The sequence below is a fragment of the Vulpes lagopus genome, chromosome 10, assembly GCF_018345385.1.
Source record: "Vulpes lagopus strain Blue_001 chromosome 10, ASM1834538v1, whole genome shotgun sequence".
NCBI lineage: Eukaryota > Metazoa > Chordata > Mammalia > Carnivora > Canidae > Vulpes > Vulpes lagopus.
Window position 1 is genome coordinate 59,838,954 of NC_054833.1, and position 24,809 is coordinate 59,863,762.

Here is a 24,809-nt window from a genome sequence, read left to right on the forward strand (position 1 = left end):
TTTCCACCCCCCTCCCCACCCTCACCCCAGGAACCCCGGGGAGAAGCTGGGCCTGATGAGATGCTGGCATCCAGGCCTGGGAGGTCAGGGTGTGGGTGCCCATGGCCCAAGAAGGGGGGCTTTGGCCGAGGGCTGTCCTGGGCGGATCAGGGGTGTGTGTGAGGGTGAGCCAGGGGCGGGGATGGGACAGATGGCCCACAAGACAAGGAGGCAGGGTGGGAGGGGGCCCGAGCTTGAGAACCAGATGGGGGGCGAGGGAGGCGCGTGGAGATAGGCTGAGAGGCTGGTTCCGGAGAGGCCGCCGCCCCCAGGGACGTGGAGGGGGCCAACCCAGGGCCAGTGCCACCAAAATAGGAAGAAAAGCCACACCCTGGGGCGTGTCCGGCCCATATTGACACGTGTCCCTCAAGAGGGCTGCCTCCTTGGATCCCATCAGCGGCCTGTGCATAAGTTCATGGGGGTGGGGGTGTCCAGACTCGAGGCCCCATGGGAGGTGGGCGCCCAGGAGTCGCGGATGGGGTGAGGGGAGGGTGACGCCGGCGGCCTCCCTCCCGTCGCTGCCGCGGGACACCGGCTCCCGGCTGCTCGCCGTCCCCTCCGTCCCCCGCCGGCGCGGCCGCTCCGGGTCCGGGGCGGGGTTCCCTCTCGGCCCGGGCGGCTCCGGGAGCGGGGAGCGGGGAGCAGGGAAGCCCACCCGGGGCATCGCCGGTCCTCTGGCGCCCCCTGCTGGCCCCCGACGGGCCCGGAGGGGGAGGCGTGGTTGGGGGCGCTGCCCCGCATCCCCCTCCACCCCCAGTCCCTTCTCCCCAGCCCCGCTCTGGAGCCCGCCGGTGCCCCCGGGGCCAGGGGAGGGCAGGGCAGCCCCCTCACACCCTCAGCACCCTCTCCCCCCACCAAGCAATGGATCTCACCAGGGGCGCCCCCAAGGAAATAGATGCAGCAGGGTGACAAGGGCGCCAGCAAGGTGCTCCGCAAACGGGGATGCTTCTCTCCTTGCTTGTCCCCGGAGCCTCGCGCAGCCAGTTTGGGCTCTCCCCTCTTCTTCCCCTTGAGGAGGGGGCTGCCTGCTTCTCGCATCACCCGTTCGCCCTGCTGCATGGGCGCACGCACCCTCGGGTGCATCTATAGAATCAGGTGGCCCCGGGGCCACATCCGCGCACCGCACACAGGTAGCAGCTAAGGGCACCCTCACCTCCTCCGCGTGCATCCCTCTTTCTGTTGCTTCCTCCGTACCTCTCATGAGAACCTTCCTCTCCATCACCCACCACCAGCCCTCTCTGGGGTCTCCCTGCCCTCCTCAGGGTTGGGGGGTGGGTGGGCATGGGGAAGATGCAGGGCTGTCTGCGATTCTTAGAACTCCCTCCTCTTCCTTCCCCGGGTGAGCCCCGCTTCCCCTGCCCTCTGCCCCCACCCCAGTCCTTGTTGGTCTCCATATTTGCCTCGGACACATCTAGTACAATCTCCTGTAGGACTTAGGTCTGTTGGGAAACAGCAGGCATTTCTGTTCTCTCCGTTCTAGCCTCCCTCTGAGACAATATCTGCTTCAAAAGGTCAGGAGGGACATAGCAGGAAAATAAAAGATCTAGGTTAATATCTTAAAAAATGGTATCCTGCCATACAGAAGAGCACAGTGCTGGGCACGCGGTCGGGCACTGGTTTGGGTCCTGAGTGTTTCAATGGCTTAACAAGATCTAATTTTGTTAAATGCTTTTTCTTTTTTAAGAACATTTATTTTTATTTTTTAAAGATTTTAAAAATGTATTCATTTGAGAGATAGAGCATGGGCAGGGGAGTGGGGGTAGGGGGAGAGGGAGAAGCAGGCTCCCTGCTGAGCAGGAAGCCAGATGCAGCTGGATCCCAGGACCCCAGGATCATGACCTGAGCTGAAGGCAAACTTTTAACTGACTGAACTACCCAGGTGCCTCTCCTTTTTCTTTCTTTCTTTCTTTCTTTTCTTTCTTTCTTCTTTCTTTCTTTCTTTCTTTCTTCTTCTTTCTTTCTTTCTTTCTTTCTTTCTTTCTTTCTTTCTTTCTTTCTTTCTTCTTTCTTTCTTTCTTCTTTCTTTCTTTCTTCTTTCTTTCTTTCGACTTATTTATTTATTGAGAGAGAAGAGAGCACGTGCTTGTGGTGGGATGGTTTGAGGGAGGGTCAGAGGGAGACGGAAAGAGAATCTTCAAGCAGACTCCCTACTGAGTGCAGAGCCCAACTCAAGGCTTGATATCACCACCCCCGATCATAACCTGAGCCAAAATCAAGAGTAGGACTCCTAACCAGGTGGCTCCTGAGCCACCCAGGCACCCCTCAAATGCTTTTTTTTTTTTCAAATGCTTTTTCTACATCTATTGAGACAATCATGTGTCCTTTATCATTCATTCTGTTAATATGGTGTCTCACACTTTTTACATGTTAAACCAACCTTGCATCCCAGGGATCAACACCATGTGGTCTTGCTGTATTCTGTTTTTGATGAGTTGTTGAATTCGGTTTCTAGTATTTTATTGATGATTTTTGCATCTATGTTCATCAGATACTGGCCTATAGTTCTCTCAGAGTGTCTTTCCCTTGAGTTTGGTATGTGTGTGTGTGTGAGACGCTTGCCTCATAAAGTGAGTTTGAAAGTGTCTCTCCTCTTCTATTTTTTGGAAGAGTTTAAGGGGTTTTGGTATTAATTCTTTGAATGTTTGGTAAAATTTGATCATGAGGTCATCAGGGTCCTGGCTTTTCTTTGGAGGTTTTCAATTACTAGTTTAATCGCCTTATTTGTTTTTTGTTATTTATCTGTTAAGCCTATTTCTTGTTGATCGGTTCTGTGTTTACAGGGATTTATCCATTTCTGGGTTATCCAATTTGTATGCACCTAATTGCTCATAATAGCCCATATTCCTTTTAATTTCTGAGACATCTGTTGTGATGTCTCCTCTTTCATTTCTGTATTCATTTGGGTTTTCTCTCTTTTTTCCCCTCAGTCTAGCTAAGGGTTTGTTGATTTCATTTTTTTAAACTAACTCTTAGTTTTATTGATTTTTTTTCTATTCTCTGTTATATTTATTTCTGCTCTGATCTTTATTATTTTCTTTCCTCTGCTAACTTTGGGGTTCGTGTGACGTTCTTCTTTTTCTGGTTCTTTGAGGTGTAAAGTTAGTATTCTTTTTTTTATATATTTCTTTTTCATTTTTTTAAAAGAAAGATTTTATTTATTTATTCATGAGAGACAGGGGGGTGGGACGGTGGGGCAGAGACACGGGCAGAGGGAGAAGCAGGCTCCATGTAGGGAGCCTGATGTGGGACTCAATCCCAGGACTCCAGGATCACACCCTGGGCTGAAGGCAGGTGCTAAATCGCTGAGCCACCCAGCGATCCCCTCTTTTCCTTTATTGTAGGCATTTATTGCTATTAAACTTCCCTCTTAGTACTGCGTTAGTCCATCTCATAAGTTTGTCCTCATTTTTGTCTTGAGATAATTTCTAACTTTCCTTTTGATTTCTTCATTGACCTAGTGGTTGTCCAAGAGTCTGCAAATTTAAACTACAAATGGTTATTGGTCTTAAATATAAATTGTAGATTATATAGCAAGATATCTAATGAAAATGACACTGCTCTGTTTTCTGTCTCTGGTGAGAGAGCTGCAAAAATATAGCCTTGATGCAATGAATTGCATAAGCCACAGGTGAGCCTTTGGAGACAGTTTAAATTCTGACCAAAGGCATATGGAGTCTTCATTTTCCTGTATATAATCAATCTTTAAAAATTTTTTGCCAGTCAGGAGAAAATGATATTTCATTGTTGTTTTAATTTCCCTAATTATTCATGAGGCTATTCATCTCTTCATACGTATAGCTATTTCTTCTTCTGTATGTTTCTTGTTCATATCGATGTGCATTAAGAAATTGTTTTGTATTTTACTGATTTTTAGGATATAATTGATATGTAAGATATATTGATTATGTCAATATATGTCAATATATAGGATATATTGATTCTGGATTGTAATCCTACGTTTTTGATGGTCTTCTCTACTGATCCTAATTTTTCAATTTTTGATTTCCCCTGACTACACACAATATACTTCCCTCCTCCCATACAATAGCTTTCCCTTAGGACCAGTGCTGCCCAACACACATCTGCAAATATTTTCTTTGTTTTCCTTTTAATTTGCTGATTTCTTTTATCATAGAAATTTAAAATATTTATCTAGCCAAATATGTTGATTTTTTTTAATTTTAGGGGGGTGGCTTGGGTGTTTGTTTAAAAAAAATCTCCCACACTCGGGTGCCTGGGTGGTTCAGCTGGTTCTTTTGGCTCAGGTCATGATCCTAGGGTCCTGGGATTGAGCCCCACATGGCACTCCCTGCTCAGCTGTGCGTGTGCTCACTCTCTCTCTCATGCTCTCTCAAATAAATAGAATCTTAAAAAAATAAAAAATAAAGTCTTCCACACTCAAAATTATAAGTGTATGCCAACCCATTTATTTTTAGAATTGTAATTTTAAAATATTGTGTTTTTAAAAATTGTGGTAAGGCACACATCATGTGAAATTGACCATCCTAACCATTTTTAAGTGTACTGTTCAGGATTGTTAACTATATTTATATTGTGCAACCAATCTCCGGAACATTATCATCTCACAAAACTGAAACTCTATACCTATTAATCAACATATCCCCATTTCCTCCTCCTTGCCAGCCACTGGCAACCACAGTCTACTTTCTGTTTCTATGAATTTGATGACTCTAGGTACCTCATATAAGTGGAATAATGCAGCATTGTCCTTTTGTGACTGGCTTACTTTCCTCAGCCTAATAGCCTCAAGGTTCATTTATGTTGGAGCATGTGACAGGATTTCTTTCCTTTTCAGGGCTGAATAATAATCCATTGTATGTATATACTACACTTTGTTTATCCATTTGTTAAAAAAATTTTTTTTAATTTATTCATGAGAGACACACACAGAGAGGCAGAGACACAGGCAGAGAGAGAAGCAGGCTCCACATAGGAGCCTGATGTGAGACTTGATCCCGGGACTCCAGGATCATGCCCTGAGCTGAATGCAGACGCTCAACCGCTGAGCCACCCAGGCATCCCCATTTGTCTGTTGATAGACACTTGAGTTGCACCCATATTTGCCAATTGTGAATAATGCTGCTATGACCATGGTTATGCAAATACCTCTTCAAGAACCTGCTTTCAGGATGCCTAGGTGGCTCAGCAGTTGAGCGTCTGCCTTTGGCTCAAGGCATGATCTTGGGGTTCTGGGATTGAGTCCCACATGGGGCTCCCCGCAGGGAGTCTGCTTTCTCCCTCTGCCTATGTCTCTGCCTCTCTCTGTGTGTCTCTCATGAGTAAATAAATAAAATCTTAAAAAAAGAGAAAAAGAACCTGCTCTCAGTTCTTTTTCATGGAAATTGGAATTTCCATGGAAATTTCTGGGTCATATGGTAATTCTGTTTTCAATATTTTGAGGAACTGCCATACTATTTCCATAGTGGCTGCACCATTTTACATTTCCACCAGTAATGCACAGGGGTTCCAATTTTTGCACATCCTCATCTTATTTGTTTTTTTCAATCGTAGCCATCCTGATTGGGTGTGAGGTGATATCTCATTGTAAAATTATATTCTCTTTTAATGAAGAACAATAAGTGAATACATTCTCATTAGACATCATTCAAATCATACTGATACAGTTGGAGCCCAATTTATCCACCATCCAATCCTGTTTCCCAGAGCTGATGGTGTGCTCAACGGGGACTCGTGTTGAGTGCCTATACTGTCCCTGACATTCTTCTAGGTGGGGAGGATACAGCAGTGAACAAAGAAAAGTCCCCACTGTTACAGTGGTTGAGGGAGGGAGCTGAGAATAAACAGACTCTGGTGACCACATCTTGTTGTCTTCAGGGCATTCCCCTCACCACCACCTCAAGTGGCCATGCGTGGGGAGGGATAAGGAGGTGGTACAAAGGAACCAGTCCGTGTCCACAGACCAAGGCACCTCCTGTAAAAACTCCTCTACTGGGTTGTTTATCCTCCAGGACCTGTAGATACAGAGCTCAAGGTCTATGAGCTTTTCAAGAGCCTGCAACCATGTTTGAAGCCTGGAAATGATTATTGGCTCTAAAATATGAAAAGGAAGCCACAAAATAAAGGATAAATGTTTAATTAAAAGCATACAAACGTAATATTCCAACTTTATGAGTTTTTCAACTTTAGCATTTCACACATTTGAAAGTAATCTGTGGATCTGATTTTCTCACTTCTCAAGAATTTCCAATTATGAACAGATTTTTGGGAAAAAAAATCAAAGCAAATTGCAAACTAAATGAGTTCTACTCATTGACAATTTCAAAAGTGAGATTATAAAAATCCTCTCACTTTCCCCCCTCCAAACTGTGTTTAGTGTTGACAGCAGTGCATTTTAATTTGTTTGCTATCTTGGAGTTTGGGCCTTAGTTATGTTCCTTGCCAGGTCGGGTGTCTAAACATGGCCCAGGTGGGTTTTCACTAACAGAATTGTGCAAGGCAGCCATCTCATTGAACCCAGGAAAGGTTCTGTTACCCTATTTTGCCAGTTTGCAGAGCCTGAGGATGACAGGCTCCAACAGAGGCTGTTTCAAGGGCATCTTGCAGCAAAAGGAAGAGGCTTCTGCCTCTTACTGGCTAGTCATGGGCCAACTCTGATCTTGGAACCTGGCCCCAAACCTCAGCCTTCTCCATGGCTTGTCCTTGAAATAGTAAATGACTCCCTGCTGTGTTCTGATGCCCAATTTCCCAATGCTTGTGTTTCTGAGAACAGAATTCCCACTGGTCCAAACTAACAGTTCTGCTCAGCAGTGGCTACAATCATCTTTTTCCTTCTGACCTTGGTGTTCTAGGAGTGTGGCCCTCTCCCTGGGTCAGGAAGCTGGCCAATGCTTTTGGTCCAACTATGGGAGCTTCACCAGTGACCTTGTCACCTAGGAGAGACCTACATGAGTAGGAAGAAGCTTCTTTTAAAAAAAAATATTCATGAGAAATACACAGAGAGTGGCAGAGACACTGGCAGAGGGAGAAGCAGGCTCCCTGTGGGGAGCTTGATGTGGGGCTCGATCCCAGGACTCCAGGGTCATGACCTGAGCTGAAGGCAGATGCTCAACCACTGAGCCATACAGGTTCCCCAGGAAGAAGCTTCTTATGCTCTGATCCAAGTTATTCCATCCATTTTATTATTCTCCTTGCCAGGGACAAGGACTTCATCAAGGACGCTTTGCTTTACCTCAGATAAGTATTTGCATAGTCTATACTTCTCCATCTTCAAACATCCAACCTGATTTTTAAAAGATAAAGTATTGCCTCTGAATACACACATATGTAATAAAAATGTGAAGAACGATGGGGAATGATAGTCGACAAATTCAGGATGATAGTTACTACTTCTTGGTGCTGATGGAGGGTTACTATAAATTGGTAATGAGTCATATTTTAGACTAGACACTGGGGACACAGTGTCCATTTTATTATTCTGCATACTTTTGTTATGTCAGAAATATCTGATAATAAATTTAAAAGGAAATACATTTGCATCTGCTCCCGTGATGATTAGTCGTGTTTGTTATTCTCAGTACTTGCTGGTTCTCCTCTTAACCTCCTTTCAATCACAGGTTTTCCCTTCCCTTGTGAACCTCTGCCAGCGTCCTCCCTCTTCCCCTTGTTCTCTGAAACTTGATTGACATCCACTCTCCAAACTTGACATCTATTTTTGCTAATAACTCTCTCTTTGGGTGTTCCCCCATACACCTCTTTATCTCCTTGGAAACTGTGTAGTCTTAAAATATCAATCTCTCTTACCTGCCACCTCTTCATTTACTGTACAGAATCATAGAATTTTAGAGCTAGAACCACCACTTGAGATCATCTATTCCAAACTTCTCATCAGGTAGAAGGGAAAAAAAGGACACTTGGAGATTTAAGTTCATCCTGAGCCATAGCAAAACCAGGATTCCAAATGAGGCTAACTTCAGGTTTCCCATAAGATTGAAAACCAGGAGAATTTCTTTGCCCCTATCCCTAGAAATGCTGTGGGAGATGGGAGGGAGGTTGATGGACCTCTGAAATGAACACAAAAGCTAAGAGGAAAATATTTACAATTGCACCAAAAAGAATAAAATACCTAGGAATAAACTTAACCAAGGAAGTGAAAGACTTGTACTCTCAAAAACTGATGAAAGAAATTGAAGATGACACAAACAAATGAATATATTCCATGCTCACAGATTAGAATAATTAATACTGTTAAAATATCCATATTACCCAAAACAATCTACAGACTCAATGCAATACCAGCAGCATTTTTCACAAAACTAGAACAAGTAATACTAAAATTTGTATAGAACCACAAAAGACCCTGAATAGCCAAAGCAATCCTGAGAAAGACAAGCAAACCATGGGTATCAGAATCTTTCAAGATATACTTCAAAGCTGTAGTGATCAAAACAGTATGGTGCTGGCATAAAAATAGTGACATAGATCAATGGAACAGAATAGAAAACCCAGAACTAAACCCACACTTACATGGTCAATTAATCCATGACAAAGGAGGCAAGAATATATAAAGGGGAAAAGACAGTCTTTTCAATAAATGGTGCTTGGAAAACTGGAGAGCTACATGTAAAAGCATAAAACTGATCACTTTTTAACATCATACACAAAAATAAACTCAAAATGGATTAAAGACCTAAATGTGAGACCTGAAATCATAAAAATCCTAGAAAAGAATACTGGCAGTAAGCTTCTCTGACATTGGCCATTGGACTAATTTTCCAGATATATTTCCCAAGGCAAGGGAAACAAAATAAAAAATTAACTATTGGGACCACATCAAAATAAAAAGCTTTTGCTCAGCAAAGGAAACCATCAATTAAAGAAAAAGGCAAGCTACTGAATGGGGGGAGACAGTTGCAAATGATATATCTAATAAGGGGTTAATATCCAAAATATATAAAGAACTTATACAACTCAATACCAAAAAAACCCCAGTCTGATTAAAAAATGGGTAGATGACCGGAATAGACATTTTTTTCCAAAGAAGACATACAAATGGCCAGCATATCCATGAAAAGATGCTCAACATCACTAATTATTAGGGAAATGAAAATAAAAACCACAATGAGATATTACCTCACACCTATCAGAATGGCTAAAATAAAAAAGACAAGAAATAACAAGTCTTGGCAATGATGTGGAGAAAATGCAACCTGTGTACACTGTTGGTGGACATGTAAATTGGTACACACACTGTGGAAAACAGTATGGAGTTCCCTCAAAAAATTAAAAATAGAAATATCATACAATCTAATAATTCCACTACTGGATATTTACCCAAAGAAAATGAAAACACTCATTCAAAAAGAGATACATATCCCTGCAGTTATTGCAGCATTATTTACAAGAACCAAGACATGGAAGCAACCTAAGTGTTCACTGATTGGATGGGTGGATAAAGGAGGTGTGGTGTGTATTTACAATGGAATATTATGCAGCTCTACAAAAGGATGAGATCATGCCATTTGTGACAAGGTAGATGACCTAGAGGATATTATGCTAAGTGAAATAAGCCAGGCTATAAAGACAAATACTTGATGATTCACTCATAGGTGGAATTTTTAAAAAGCAAACGAATAAACAAATCAATACAAAACAGAATCATACCTATAAGTACAAAGAACAAATGGACAGTGGCCAGCAGGGAAGGAGACAGGAAGATGGGCAAAATGGGTGAGTTGGAGACATAGGCTTTCAGTTATGGAAAGGTTGGGTCATAGGGATAAAAGATACAACACAGGCAATCTAATCAGCAGTGTTGTAATAGCATGGTATGGTGGCAGATGGTAACTACCTTTTTGGTGAACACAACAACATATAAACTTGTCAAATCACTATGTGGTATGCCCAAAACTCAAGTAACCATATGTGTTAACATTACTCAATTAAAAAAATTAAATAAAAAATAAAAAGAAGATTAAAGTAAAATAGGGTCATTAAAGTGAATCCTAATTTAGGAAGACTGGTGTCTGTTTAAGAGAGGAGATTAGGACACAGATGTTCACGGAGGGAAGAGTACATGAAGACTAAGGGAGAAGAAGGCCATCTGCAAACCAAGAAGAGGTCTCAGAAGAAACCAGCCCTGACAACACCTTGATGTCAGACTTCTAGCCTAAAGAATTGTGAGAAATTAAATTTCTGGGTAAAAAAAAAAAAGATTTTATTTATTTATTCATGAGAGACACAGAGAGAGGGGCAGAGACACAGGTAGAGGGAGAAGCAGGCTCCCTGAGGGGACCCTGATGCGGGACTCAATCCCAGGGCCCCGGGATCATGCCCTGAGCCAAAGGGAGACACTCAACTGCTGAGCCATCCAAGTGCCCCTAAATTTCTGTTGTTCAAGCCAAACAACAAAAAAACCAAAAACCTGAGAGGAAAATCTTAGTGAGGGAGAAGGTAGTTGGTGGTTGAATGCTTCTCTCTCTCCCTCCCTCCCTCCCTCCCTCTCTCTCTCTCCCTCCCTCTCTCCCCCTTGGCAGCCTAGAGCAGAAGAGGGCCAGATATCTAGAGTGAGGTCATATTGTTTCATTTCTCTCCTTCACATTACTGTGGGAAGATTGCTGTACACCTTATTGCCACTGGGTAGAGAGAAGTGACATCTTTGTGATGTTGAGTCTACCTGTCAAAACACATGATATGCTTTTTCACGGGTTCCAGTCTTTTTTCTTTTGTTCTTCAACAGAGTTTTAAAGTTTTCTTTATACAGGTCTTGTACCTTTATTTTGGTTAAATTTATTCCCATATATTATGTTATTTTATTGTTGAAAGAGAAGATTCTAAAAGCTTCCTGAGAGAAAGAGAATCACCTACAAGAAACAATAAATATGTTGACATCAGACTTCTCAATGTCAAACTGGATGCAAGATAACAATGGAGTATTTCAGAGGACTTAGAACTTTTCAAACCCTAGAATTATTTTGTGCATTTTAACTGTTATTAAATGTGACCATGAAGGACACCTAGGTGACTCAGTCAGTTATGTGTCTGCCTTTGGCTCAGGTCACGATCTTGAGGTCCTGGGACCACATCAAGCTCTCTGCTCAGCAGGGAGTCTGGTTCTCTCTCTCCCTCTTCTGTGATCTCTCTTTCTCTTGGTCTCTCCCAAATAAATAAATACATAAACTTAAAAAAATGTGGCCATGAATTAAAAATATTGTCAGGCATATATATCCTCAAAAAGTTTACCACAACAATACCTTCTCTGAAACCATTTAACAAATTATTTATTCAGTGGCTTCCCTGGGGACTATATAAGCATTTTAATTTAAAACAATCTAGTTTGTATGGATAATAACTTAATTTCAATAGTCTACAAAACTTTTGCTCCAGTATACCTTCATTCCTTAACTCCTTCTTTATACTATTATTATTGTGTGAATTACATCTTTAGGTATTATAAGCCAATCAATGAAGTTTTATAATTGGTACTTTATGCAGTTGTTTTTAAATGACATAGAAGAAAAGAATTAAAACAAAAATACACTTATATTGTCTTCTATATTTATGTATATAGTTACCTCCCCTGCTGCTCTTTATTTCTTCATGTGTACTCAAGATACTGTCTGGTGTCCCTTCGTATCAGCCTTAAGGATTCCCTTTAGCATTTCTGAACAGATCTTCTAGTGACAAGTTATCTGTATTGTTTGTCTGGGAATATCTTAATTTCTCCTTCACTTTTGAAGGAGAATTTGGCTGCATATAGAATTGATGGCCTTTTTCTTTCAACCCTTTGAAGATATCATTCCACTGTCTTCTACCTCCATGATTTCTGATAAAAAGTCAGCTGTTAATCTTATTGAAGCTCACTTGTATGAGAAATAGTTTTCTTTATGCTATTTTCAAGATTTTTTTGCCCTTGACTTTCACTAGTTGAACTATGATGTGTTTAGGTGTGGATCTATTTGAATTATTTTACTTGGAGTTTTTCAAGCTTCTTGGATGTGTACATTAGGTGTTTTCATCAATTCAGGAAGTCTTTAGTCATTATTTTTTCAAGTATTCTTTATTCTCTTTATTTTTCTCTTTTTCTGGGGCTCAAATTAGGTGTATATTGCTATCCTTGATGGTACCTTACAGGTCTCTGAGGCCCTGTTTTTCTTTCTTTCTTTTTTTAGTCTTTTGTTTAGACTGGATAATCTCTATTAACCTATCTTCAAATTTGCTGATTCTTTCTTTGGACGGCTCAAATTTACTAGTTAGTCCCTTTAGTGAATTTTTCATTTCAATAATTGTACTTTTCAGCTCCAGAATTCCTTTTCAATTTTTTTGGGGGTAATTTTGTTGTTGATTTTGCTATTTGGTAAGACACTGTTTCATACTTTCCTTTAATTTTTTTTAAAGATTTATTTATTTGAGCAAGGCAGAATGAGTGGGAGGGAGGGGCAGATGCAGAGGGACAAGGAGACTCCCCACTGAGCACAGAGTCCGATGTAGGGCTTGATTCTAGGACCCCAGGATCATGACCTGAGCCAAAGGCAGACGCTTAACTGACTGGGCCACCGAGGTGCCCCTCCTTTAATTCTTAAGACATGGCATCCTTTAGTTCTTTTTTTTTAAATTTTTTTAAATTTTTATTTATTTATGATAGTCACAAAGAGAGAGAGAGAGAGAGAGAGAGAGAGGCAGAGACATAGGCAGAGGGAGAAGCAGGCTCCATGCACCGGGAGCCTGATGTGGGATTCGATCCTGGGTCTCCAGGATCACGCCCTGGGCCAAAGGCAAGCGCCAAACCACTGCGCCACCCAGGGATCCCCCCTTTAGTTCTTTAAACATATTTATAATAGCTGATTTCAAGTCTTTGTCTACTAAGTTAAACATCTGTGCTCCCTCAGTGATATTTTTAGTTGGCTGTATATTTTACTGTGTATATGGCATTATTTTCTGTTTCTTTGCAGAGCTTGTAAATTTTTGTGTAAAGTTAGACATTTAAAATAATATATGGTAACAACCTAAAATCAGATTCCCTCTCCCAGGTTTGTTGTTGTCGCTGTTTTTTATTATTATTTTTTAAAGATTTTATTTATTTATGAGAGACAGAGAGAAAGAGAGAGAGACACACACACAGGCAGAGGGAGAAGCAGGCTCCATACAGGGTGTCCGACATGGGACTCGATCCTGGGTCTCCAGCTGAAGGTGGTGCTAAACTGCTGAGTCAGCCGGGTTGCCCTATTATTGTTTTTCCTGTGGCTGCTTATTTGCTTAGTGAATTTCCTAAATGATTTCTGTTAATTCTATGTTCCTTGTAGTGTGCAGCTCTTGACTTCTCTGCTAGCCTTTATTATTTTTTTCTTACAGTTCTTAGTTTTAAGTCTGGTTTTCTAGGGTTCACTCTTCATTCAGTATAATTTGGTGGTGAACCAGGGATTGGTCCAAAGACTTCCCTAAATGCCTTCTCTATGTGTCTCCTACTCTTTGACAAGGGGAGCTATCTCTGAAGGCACACATCAAACTTCAGTTTACCAAACAGCTTTAGCTCGCTCATCCTGACTACACAGGGCCTGAAGGTCAGCCAGAGGTAAGCGACTGGGGCCTCCTTCTTTCTGAGGTCTTTCCCAAGTATACACACTGTGCAGCCTTCTAGATCCCCAGGAATGCATTGGAGCTTTTCAAAGTTCTCTATGATTTTCTAGTTATCCAGAGTTTACTCTTAAACTTTTGTTGGTGTTGGCCAGATCCTTGTTTCCTCTAACCAAAATCACACGCTTTGGTAGCTGATGTGTTGCCAGCAGATTGCTATTGTTTTTGGTAGTGCCCTAAATATAGTTTTTATTCCCCCCCTGAGCCAAGCTGTAACCACAGCACTTTGGCAATGAAGGTTTTCCAGGTAGCTGCAAAAGTGGACAAAATAATGACTGTGCTCTAGGGATGGGGCTCTTAACAGAGCTCCAAAAGAAGTTAGTCCTCTCCTTTAGCTTTGAGACTGTTGATGTTTCATGGCTACTGGGCCACCAAGCTGCGTAGAGAGAGAGGATAAGAATAACCCCAAGTTAAAATGTGACAAGCACCACTGTCTTATTGAAGTTCAGTAATTTCTCTTGGATTGATGATTCCCAGTTCATTTGGTGGCTTTGGCACCTTTCCAAAATTCTGAAATGGCTGGCTTTAGTTGTTTTGCCAGTATTTTTGTTGTTTTTATAGGAGAGTGGTTCACCAAGGTCCTCACTTTACCATTCCAGAAGCCAATCTCCCTTGAAAGCATTTTTAAAGGAGAAGCACTTCAGCAAGATGGGAAATGAATCCAGGATGAAGCAATAAGTTATACAAAGTAAAAAAGAGAATATAACTTAGAAAAATGTAATGTTACTTAAATTAGCAATGTGTCTCTCCTGAAAAACATGTATATATTACAGATAACTTAGAAGTATAACACACTAGACTGGAAGCATGGTTGGCGGGAGGGGAATAGGGAACTGGTGGGAGGAGAAAAGACTGGAGGGTAATGGAATGTGTCTTGCTTAAAGAAACATCTAGAGCTGTCAAGGTTAAGAAATTGACAGGGGAAAGAGTAAATATAAGGATCATGATACATTAGGGTTAACCATGTGAAGGGCATAAATAGAACGTATTATTTTCTACGTTTGATCAATAATTTGATCTTGGCAACAGAAAGCAGAAAAATCCAGGGAAAGGAAACTTTCCACTATTCCAAAGGTGGGAAGGAGTAGAAAGTACAATAAATAGAAAACACAAAATGATTCAGCAGAAATGTGTCCTAAAGTAAAGTTAATAAATAAAAGTGAGGATGTATCAGACTCACAGATCAAAATATGGAGGCTTTCTGATTAGATATAAAACCAAGACACAATAATATATTGTTAGCAAGGACCATATAAGCAAAATTGGAAAACCAAATGTTAAAAAAGCCTGGCACATTAGGGAAAGAAATAACTCCAGGGTAGCAATTTTAACATCAGAAGAAAAAATGAATTTAGGGTAAAAATAAGGGACACATGGAGAGGTTCTATACTAAGAAGGAATAATAAATCAAAAATAAATACCAATCATAAGCAAATATGCACCCAGCAATGTAGCCTCAAAATACATTAAAAAAAAAAAACAAATCGCTAACATGGGGAAATGGTTATAACAATAATTATATTTGGAGGTCTTAGCACAACTCCCAGAGTATGATACCACAAGCAGACCCAAAATAACCAGGATAGAATAACTGACTAATACAATCAATAATCTTGAGCTAAAACATGTGCACATTTGATACACATACTTTTTTATACCTAACAAATAAAGGAAATCTCCCAAAAGATGATATTAGTTACATTTTCCAACTATAATGAAATAAAGATACAATCTAGTAAAAACAGAACATTTAAGAATCCCATATTCCTAGAAAAAAATGATATCTTTGGGCTAAAGAAGAAACGACAAGAAAAATCATGAAATACTTGGAACTGAATTGCAATGTCAAAGTTTGTACTAATGCAAAACATAAGGGAAATGAATATTTTTGACGTTTATTAGAAAGCAAGAAATGCTTGGAACAAAAGAGGTGAGTGTGTAACCCAACGGGGAAAAGGTAACAGAGTAAACTCACAAAAACAAGAAGAAAGGAAGCAACCAAATAACAAAGCTAACACAGAAATGAAGAAAACAAAAACAACGGACAAAATTAACAAAACCCAAAACATGTCTTTTGACAACTCTAAACATAAATCTCTGATAAGAGTAGCTAAGCAAAAAGGACCATGTTCAGCTAAGTGTGGCATATTTTTTGTTCATGCTTGTCAACTTAGAGTTGCCAGAGAGCTGTTTCTCCTCTCAGAAAAGAAGAGGCGTAGGCCGAGCCCCTAGAGGAGGTGAAGCCTATGCCCGGGGAAAGCAAAGACTTCTCCAGACATTCTGTGCAGATTTCCACCTGCAAGGGAATCTGGGAAGGTAAGCATTTCACTTGAACACACTTGCTGCCAGGAACACAATTTGGGTAGAAGAGAGAGAAGAATGCATGTTGAGTAGGCAAGCACAAGTTTATGTCTCGACAATATACCAATGCATTTGAAAACGGGTAAAAAAAATATACAAAAATGTAAAATGTCATATGGACAGAGAGCTAACTGTAGAAGAGCTTGCATAGAGGAAAACTTATTCTACTGACAGCTGGCTACAAACAGTTCTACCATTCGTTGACCAGCTGACTCTTACATGAGTTGCATAGAAAATATAAAATATAAAGGCGAGGCTGGTATAACCATAAAGGCAAAACTAGTGAAGGAAAGTGAAAGGAAAGAAAAAGCAAAGTGAACATTTATGCAGAAATCTTCTTTTCAGCCGAGTCCATCAATGCATTTTTTTTAAAAATAATTTATCAGGATCCAATAAGGGTCAGCTAAGAATTAACAGTTAGTGTGAAACTTACCACCCAAATGGACTAGAGAAGAAAAATCACGTGACCTTCTCAAAAGATGCAGGAAATTCTTGATAAAGCTTGTGATGTAAATGGCATGAAAATGAAGAAGGGAAGTTTTTTTTTTAAACTTAATAAAACTTTCAGCAGACATCATATTTAAAACTTTAGATGTGTTCTTTTCAAGGTATGGAGTGAAATGAAAATGGTTGCTTTAGCATTACTAGTCAAGATGGTATTAGAAACCCTGGCTAACACACTTCCTGCCTAGATGGTTGCAGTGGTCTGCCCGAAACAGACTGCCTGTCCCCGGAAAGCTCCCCCAACTCAGACCCATTGCTCACAAGGCAAACGGCAAGAGAGGGTTAAAAACTTACATTTGTCTCTAGTGGCTGGTAAAACCTTCCCAGAAGCTGTGTGATGTTCAGAGGAAGGACCATGGGATTTGCAGGGGTCAGATCCATGCTCAAGCCACACTCTACCACCTAAGAGTTGTGATGCTGGGCAACTAGGTCAAGCAATCTCTCGAGACTCAGTTTCCCCTGCTGTAAAATGAGCATCCGTGCTGTGAGAATTACAAGCATTACCGTACACAGGTGTTAGGCCCAGAGAGGGGAGGTACGGTTCAACTTCTGAGAGCTCCCCTTCCCATAGGTTGGCAGTTAGGGCATCCAGAATCTGGATCCAGTCTGTGTCTCCAACCTTGTTTCCCTCATAAAAAATTCACCTGCTGGGACGCCTGGGTGGCTCAGTGGTTGAGCATCTGCCTTGGGCTCAGGGTGTGGTCCTGGGGTCCTGGGATCAAGTCCCACATCGGGCTCCCCTCAGGGAGCCTGCTTCTTCCTCTGCCTGTGTCTCTGCCTTATTGATTATAAATAAATAAAATCTTTATTATTATTTTTTAAAGATTTTATTTATTCATGAGAGACACAGAGAGAGAGACAGAGACAGAGACAGAGACAGAGTCCCTGCAGGGAGCCTAATGTGGGACTTGATCCCAGGACCCCGGGATCATGACCAGAGCGGAAGGCAGACGCTCAGCCCCTGAGCCACCCAGGCGTCCCTACCACACTAGGATTAAGTGTTCTGTACAACTCACTTGGAAAATAATAGTCTAAATAAGCCTGAGTATAAAGGTTAATGGCTTACTCAGTTTGCTTTCCTCTTAGATGGAACCAGGATGTGTTAGGACTGGGGCACCTGGGTGGCTCCGTGGTTGAGCATCTGCCTTCTGCTCAGGTCATGATCCCGGGGTCCTGGGATCCTGTCCTGCATCGGGCTCCCTGCAGGGACCTCTGCCTGTGTCTCTGCCTCTCTCCCTGTGTGTCTTTCATGAAAAAATAAATAAAATCTTTTAAAAAATAATAAGTGTGTTTTGTTATTCACGGTGGGCCTCTCAGAGTGCACCGGTGGTTATGCTAAGGAGGTGAGGCAGAGGCAGTATGGTGGGAGGGCAAAGCGGGGGTGGGGGGGTGAGGGGGGTGGGCCGGCAGAAAGACCAACTGTGTGGTTAGAAGTCTGGGGCTTTGAGCCTTGTGAAATCAGCCTGACATCCGGGGAGGAGAGGGGGACGGAAGATGGAATGAAGTCTGAGATTCAAAGAATCATGGGGTCCGTAAAGAAGCCCCAGGAAAAGCCACGGACACTGAAGCTTGGTGCCCCCCCCCTCCCCCGCCCCCGATTGGCAGCACTCCGTGCACTGTTGGACATCAATGTTCTAAATCTTTTTTTTTTTTTTTTTATTTATGATAGTCACAGAGAGAGAGAGAGAGAGAGAGAGGCAGAGACACAGGCAGAGGGAGAAGCAGGCTCCATGCACCGGGAGCCTGATGTGGGATTCGATCCCAGGTCTCCAGGATCGCGCCCTGGGCCAAAGGCAGGCGCCAAACCGCTGCACCACCCAGGGATCCCTGGACATCAATGTTCTAAGAGCTAGCTGTGCTTCGACTCCACAGGGCTGGGGGGGTGGGTGACCTGACCCTTCACAAAGGGTCAAGTTTGATCCTCCTAAACTTGCCCCACACGTGTTTTCTTTTGGTTGATTCTTTTATCTTTATGTTGTTTTTTTTTTTTTTTTATTAAGTATAATCTCGGGGATCCCTGGGTGGCGCAGCGGTTTGGCGCCTGCCTTTGGCCCAGGGCACGATCCTGGAGACCCGGGATCGAATCCCACGTCGGGCTCCCGGTGCATGGAGCCTGCTTCTCCCTCTGCCTGTGTCTCTGCCTCTCTCTCTCTCTCTATGTGACTATTATAAATAAATAAAAATTAAAAAAAAATTAAGTATAATCTCTATGCCCAACACGGGGCTCACACTTATGACCAACCGAGCCAGCCAGGTGCCCCTTTTTCTCTGGTTCTGAGGTGTACTCTTTGGCTGTAACAAAACTGTAAGTGTAAGTGTGACCACTGCAGAGTGACAGGGAACAGACCCGTGACTGTTTAGGACCAGGGAGGAGGAAGGATTACAAAGGGGCCAGGAGGAAATTTCAGGGGTGATGGCTAGACTCACTACCCTGACTGTGGTGATATGGCTTCATAGGCGTGTATGTGTATAGATGTCAACGGGTATCAAGTTGTACTCTTTGAATATGTGTGTTTTGTTATATGTAAATAATACTTCAATAAAGCTGATAAAAAAAAAATCTCAGTGTAGTCCTCACCTGTCAGATCCCTGTCTAGAACCTTCCACGGTTCACCCAAAGTGTACAGAATCAAGGGCTTCCATGACGTGGCCCTAGGCTCTTTCCCCAGCCTTGTCTGCACTGCGCTACATGCTTTTTGCTCCAGCCAAACTGTATTTCTTGCCTTTCCCCGAGGCACCACCCTCTCTCTACCCATTAACTTGGCCTAAATGTCATCCCCATGAAATCTTCCTCGAATTATTGAGTCAGGAATGATCTGTCTTTTTTTTTTTTTTTTTTTAAACACCTATGATGCTCTTGGCGTGGCTTTCTCCACGATGTCCTGTAAACCTCCCCCCCTGAGACCATCAGCTTCTTGAGGGGAGGGATTATGCGTTTGATTTATTCTTGGGTTCCCCACAACCGGGAGCATAATTCTTCACACATGGAGGGTTGTCACCTATTAACAAAGGGGCCCCAACGTGAATTTCTCAGTATCCTCCCCCTTAAAATCTTTCAGATCCTTCAACTCTCACATCACTTGGCCTCCTCCTCCTCCTTCCTTCTTCAGGTCAAACCACACTTACTTAAATCCTTTCTTACACCCAAATCCTGTCCCTTTTCCTTTTGTTTACATGAGGAGGGGACACACCTGTGTTTTTATTTTAATATTATTGCATGTTCTGTGTAGTAAGTTTTGCCTACATCCCAGGAAATCTCTGGTGATAGCTGCCTTCAATCTTAATACTGAATTTCCCTCCTTTTCTCCTGTTACTTAGCCATTGAACATGGTGGTTAAAGTCTCAGGCTCTGGTGCCACCAGGCTGCATCTGAGTCCCAGCTCTGCCACTTCCTTGCTGTTGACCTCCAGCAAGTTGCAGAGCTGTCACTGTGTCATCTGTAAATTGGAGGTGAAGATTGCATTAAAAATACAGATTTCTGGGGCACCTGGGTGGCTCAATTTGCTAAGCATCTGCCTTTGGCTCAGGTCATGATCTCAGGGTCCTGGGATCAAGCCCTGGGTCGGGCTCCCTCCTCAGGGGGCAGCCTGCTTCTGCCTCTGCCCCTCCCCCTGACTCATGCTCGTTCTCTTTCTCTTGCAAAAATAAAATAGTTAAAAAAGCCCAGATTTCTGGGCCTCAGCCAGGAGGTTCTGATGGACGTAGAACCCTAGGCACCTCACCAAACAAAGCCAGCTGCCCCCTCTGCCACCTAGAGACATTGAATCATCTTGGATATGCTCAGATGACCTGGATGCACAGCCGGGCTTTGGGGACTATGGCACAGCAGAAAATGATCAAAATTTGGGCTAAGGAGATTAGGGCTCTGGTGGTGTTTCTGCTGGTGACCGAATGTGTGACTTTTCTGAGACTCTGTCTTCTCATTTGTAACCTGCAGATACTGAATTCGACGTAGTCATGGGGTTGTTGGCAGGGGTGGGGAATTGCTAAAGCCATTTATGTGGGGAAGCTGGCTTACGGTGCAAGGAGGAACACAGACCTTGCAATGAGATAGGTCTGGGTGTGATTCCACTTTTGATACTGTGCTAGACCTTGCTTGCTGACCATCCAAACTTAGCCCCCTCCTCTTCCTCACACAACCCTGATTTTGCTTGGGATGTAAGCGTGCCTGGTGGAAAATATTCCTACCTCCCAGACTCCTTTGCAGTTCTGGGTGGCCACGTATTGTGGTTCACTCAGAAATCTGCTGAGGGTTTCTGGGAAGGCATTCATTCCTGTTTCTCCCTCTTCTTCCTGCCTGGAACATGGGTGAGATGCCTGGAGGTGCAGCAGTCATCTTGTTATCATGAGTGTACAGACATGGGATCTATAAGCTGAAGGTGATGGAACAGAGGGTGAAAAGATTTAGGTCCCTGGCAGTATTATGGAGCCACTGTACCATCTCTGGACCACCTAACCCTAGACTTCTTATGTGAGAAAAACGAATCCCTAATTATTTAAGGCAGAGGTAATTTTTTGTTGATCATTTATACCCTAACTCTTAGAAGACATTGAAAAAGAATCCATTTCTAGAACCATGTCTGACCCAGCTAGGAGACATTTTTGCAATTGTAAAATGAGACCCTTCTAAATCCAATATCCTATACTTACCTGATTATAAGGTAGAAGACTTTGTCTCTGGCATCTGGCTTCTGGAATAAAGGACCTTTTCCTGGGAGGATGGGAGGGTTTGAGAAGTCACCGTGCTGAGTGGCTAAGCACAGGCACAAATGTGGACCGCCTGTGGCATCCCAACCCTACAGAGGCTGCTGCACCCCAATCAAGCAGATGCAAACCATCTCCGTGAAATCGTGCCAGGTGGAGCATGCAAGGTATGCATCCAAAGACATGAACCTGCCCTTGCTCTGCTGTACGTATGGAAGACAATTCTAGGGATCGTACCCCTCCCTGGTGACACATACACTTGAGAGTCAGAATGAAAACCTATTACCCTATGTCCCTTCCCCCCCAACACATAGTGCAGGGCCCATCTTTGCTCTGATTGGAAACCCAGGCTCCAGGGTGTGCGTGTGGGCACCTGTGTGTCAGTGGCAGGAGAGAGAAAAGAGTGTTGGTTTTCATTGCCATTCTCACCTGCCCACAGCATGGCTTCTATAAGATCAGGCTCATGCTTTTAGGACCCATAGGAACACACATGACTCACCAAACAAAGCCAGCTGCCCCCTCTGCCACCTGTCTTCCTGGCACTGCCGGTGTAATTTGAGCACTCCAGCCGTGGCTGAAACCAATAGCACCAGAATCAGTACCAGTAACCTCTTGGAAACCTTACACACCAAAATAGGGTGAATACAAAGGGCAATTTTTTTTTTTTAGCAAATATATTTTTCCTCCATTATTTAAAAAAAGATTACAGCAAAAAGTTAAATCTCCTTTTACCGTAAAAGTAAAGAAAATCATGCAATGAGATGATCCCGCAGGGCTTCTGCGCAGACTTGTTTTCTCTCTCTCCAGGCTGCCCTGCAGCCCCAGGCAGGACTCGGGATTCATCCTCAGCAGGTGAGTTTTTGCCCAGCACTAGCCCCATCCCCATGCCTTCCCAGATCAGCACATCTTGATCTTCTGTCTGCCCATCTATTCTGAGTACTCCTCCCTCATGGCCTTCACAAGCCAGTCCCGTTCTGTCCCCTGCTCAGAGTCGCTCGTGTCACTGGCCTCCATGACCAGCAGTTTCGAGTAGTTTATTTTCTGCTCTTGGGGTAGTCTGGACTGGATGGATAGGAGCAAGGCCAGCCAGAGCAGCAGGAGCACACAGCAGGCCCGATACAGCACAGCCAGGCTGAAGTACATCACCACGAAGCCCCCCACGAAGCTGCCCAGGCTGGACCCGCCCCCGAAAATGTGGCCTCGGAACATGGCACCCAGAGGTCTCTCTGTCCTGGGAGTGGCCAGGTCCTCCACTGAGGCCTTGACTGCCCACCACAGAGCCCCGTTGCTGACGGCGCTCAAGATCTGGGCCGGGAGGGCGGCCCACCAGCTCCAGAGGAACGAGTAGTAGAGCAGCTGGGCCGCTAGGCAGCCCAGGCCCAGCCCCACGGTGCCCATCCTCGACAGTTTCCTAAGCAACGTCGTTTTGAACGGATGCAATAGAATTTCCCCCAGCAAGCCCAGGGCCACCGAGAAGCCCATGACCAGCTCGCTGCTCCCATGGTCTTTCATGTGCCAAAACAGAAAGTTCTGCACCGCGCTGGTGGCGGCTCCTACGAGAAACACGGTGAAGGTGAGGAGAATGAGGCGGGGGTCGCCTCCTACCAGCGACAGCGCCTTGACGGTTTTGTAGCTGGGCTCCGGTCGCCTGCAGATGGGGACAGGAAAGGCAATGCTCACCAGTAAAGCCAGGGTGCTGACCACCGAGTAGCCGTAGAAGTGCAACACGCCCCGTGGGCCACTTGTCGCCACGAAGCATTCCAGCTGTCCCACGGCGGCTGCGATGCCGCACACACCTGCCGACAGGCCCAGCAGCCTCCAGATCCACAGGCTTCCGTAGCGGTCGGTGGCATCCACGAAATCCAGGTACTCGTAGAGGCTGTCGTCGGCCACCTGCTCCAGGGGGGCCGTCAGCAGCTCCCAGAACACCACGGACCCCAGGGAGAGGAGGAAGGTCCACCGCAGCCCTTCCAAGGAGAGGCCCAGGGCCCCCGCGTCCCCCTTGGCTGCTGACGAGTTGGCTGGACTTCCCGGGGCTGTGCCCCCAGCAAGCAGAGGGGGTGCGGTCCTGCCCACCTTAAAAGCACCTGCCGTGGCGGTGTCCCTCACCCCTGAAGCCACGGGAGGGAGAACTCGGGCTGTGGTCCCGGCTCCTTCCACGGAGCCCACGGCGGAGCCGGGTGGACGTCCGGCCGGGGCGTGGACACCTCCAGCAGGTGCGCGCCTGAGGCCAGGGGCGCCCACCGCCCGGGGGATCGGGGCGGCCGCGGGGGGCAGGGCGGTGGCGCGGGCGCCGCGGCTGGCGTTGCAGGGAGGGTCTGCGGGAGCCTCGTCCCGCGGCGGCACCAGCGCCATCAACAGGCTGGCCCCCGCCGAGCCGAGCAGCGAGCCCGTCAGGAGCGCCCTCCTTTTGCGGTAGCTTTTGGCCAGGAAGGCCCAGAAGGGGGCCCAGAAGGCGGCGACCAGGTGCTTGGCCCCCATCAGGACGCCCACCCAGGGCGCGGCCAGGCCCAGCTGCCTCAGGTAGAGGGTCAGGAACGGGGTCACGCAGGCGTCCCGGACCCCGCACACCAGGTGGAACAGCCTGGCCACCCCCAGCGCCCTGCTGACGTCCCACTGCGGGTTGGCGCTCATGGCGGCCCGGCTCCGGCAGTCCCGGGCGGGCGGGGGCCGAGCAGGGCGCGGGGCGGCCGCGGGGCCACGGCCCGGAGAGGGGCGCGGGGCGCGGGGCGCGGGGCGCGGGGCGCGGGGCGTCGCCTCCGGCCTCGGGCGGCACCGCGGTCTCCGGGCCAACGGCCGCCCCCGCCCCCGCCCCACCCCCGCCGCGTCCGGCTGCCGGCCCGGAAGTGGCCCCGCCCCCGGGAGCCGCACCTGCGGGCGTGGGGTGGGGGCGGGGCCGGCGCACCTGAGGCTGCACCTGCGGTCCCCGGGGCGGGAGCGCGCGTGCGCCCGGGTGGGGCCTGTGCCTGGGGGTGCGCTCCAGGCTAGGGCCCGGGGCGCCCGCACACCTGAGTTAGGTCCCTGGGCTGCCTCGGGCAAGGAAAACTGGGGGGCCGTGGGGGGAGCGGGAATGGGATTCGTGAGAGGGGCCCCCTCCTCCGTCAAGGACCGCCCCGTTACCTTCAGGGACCATCCCTGTCCACCCCCACTGACAAACCCCACCCCTTCCCCCACCTAATCTTTCCCCGTAGCATCACCACCCAGCACACAAGGGGGTTGTTTCGCGTGTTCATCCCCTTTCTCGTCTGTCTCCATCCGAAGCAGAATTCCAGGAAGGCAGCTCTCTGTCCCCAGGGCATAGAGCTGTGTCATTGGATGCCAGCTGCCCCCCACCCCCCGCAAGAGGCATTATTGGTGACACGGTTTTCTTTCTTTATTTTTAATTTTTAGAATATACCTTTTAAAAGTTTATTCATGAGAGACAGAGACAGAGGCAGAGACACAGGCAGAGGGAGAAGCAGGCTCCCCGCGGGGACACAGTGTTCCTCAGCGGAGACGATCCCCACCCAGAGGGCTGAGAGCCAGGGCTGTCTTGGAGTGGCCCCCTGCACCCCACCCAGGCGGGAGCTCCAGCCCCTGTGATAGGATGT

At 45.4% G+C, this 24,809-nt stretch overlaps 1 protein-coding gene across 1 annotated transcript; it reads right to left on the reverse strand.

Moving 5' to 3' along the window:
- Positions 1 to 21,913: 21,913 nt before the first annotated feature.
- On the reverse strand, positions 21,914 to 23,909 carry MFSD6L (major facilitator superfamily domain containing 6 like). Its single transcript, XM_041771994.1, has one exon. The coding sequence runs from the start codon at positions 23,851 to 23,853 to the stop codon at positions 22,147 to 22,149; it is 1,707 nt and encodes a 568-aa protein (XP_041627928.1). The 5' UTR covers positions 23,854 to 23,909; the 3' UTR covers positions 21,914 to 22,146.
- Positions 23,910 to 24,809: the final 900 nt, after the last annotated feature.

Bases quoted from the DNA above. Each gene is read 5' to 3' on its own strand.
- MFSD6L (XM_041771994.1), bottom strand. From the start codon at position 23,853: ATGAGCGCCAACCCGCAGTGGGACGTCAGCAGGGCGCTGGGGGTGGCC.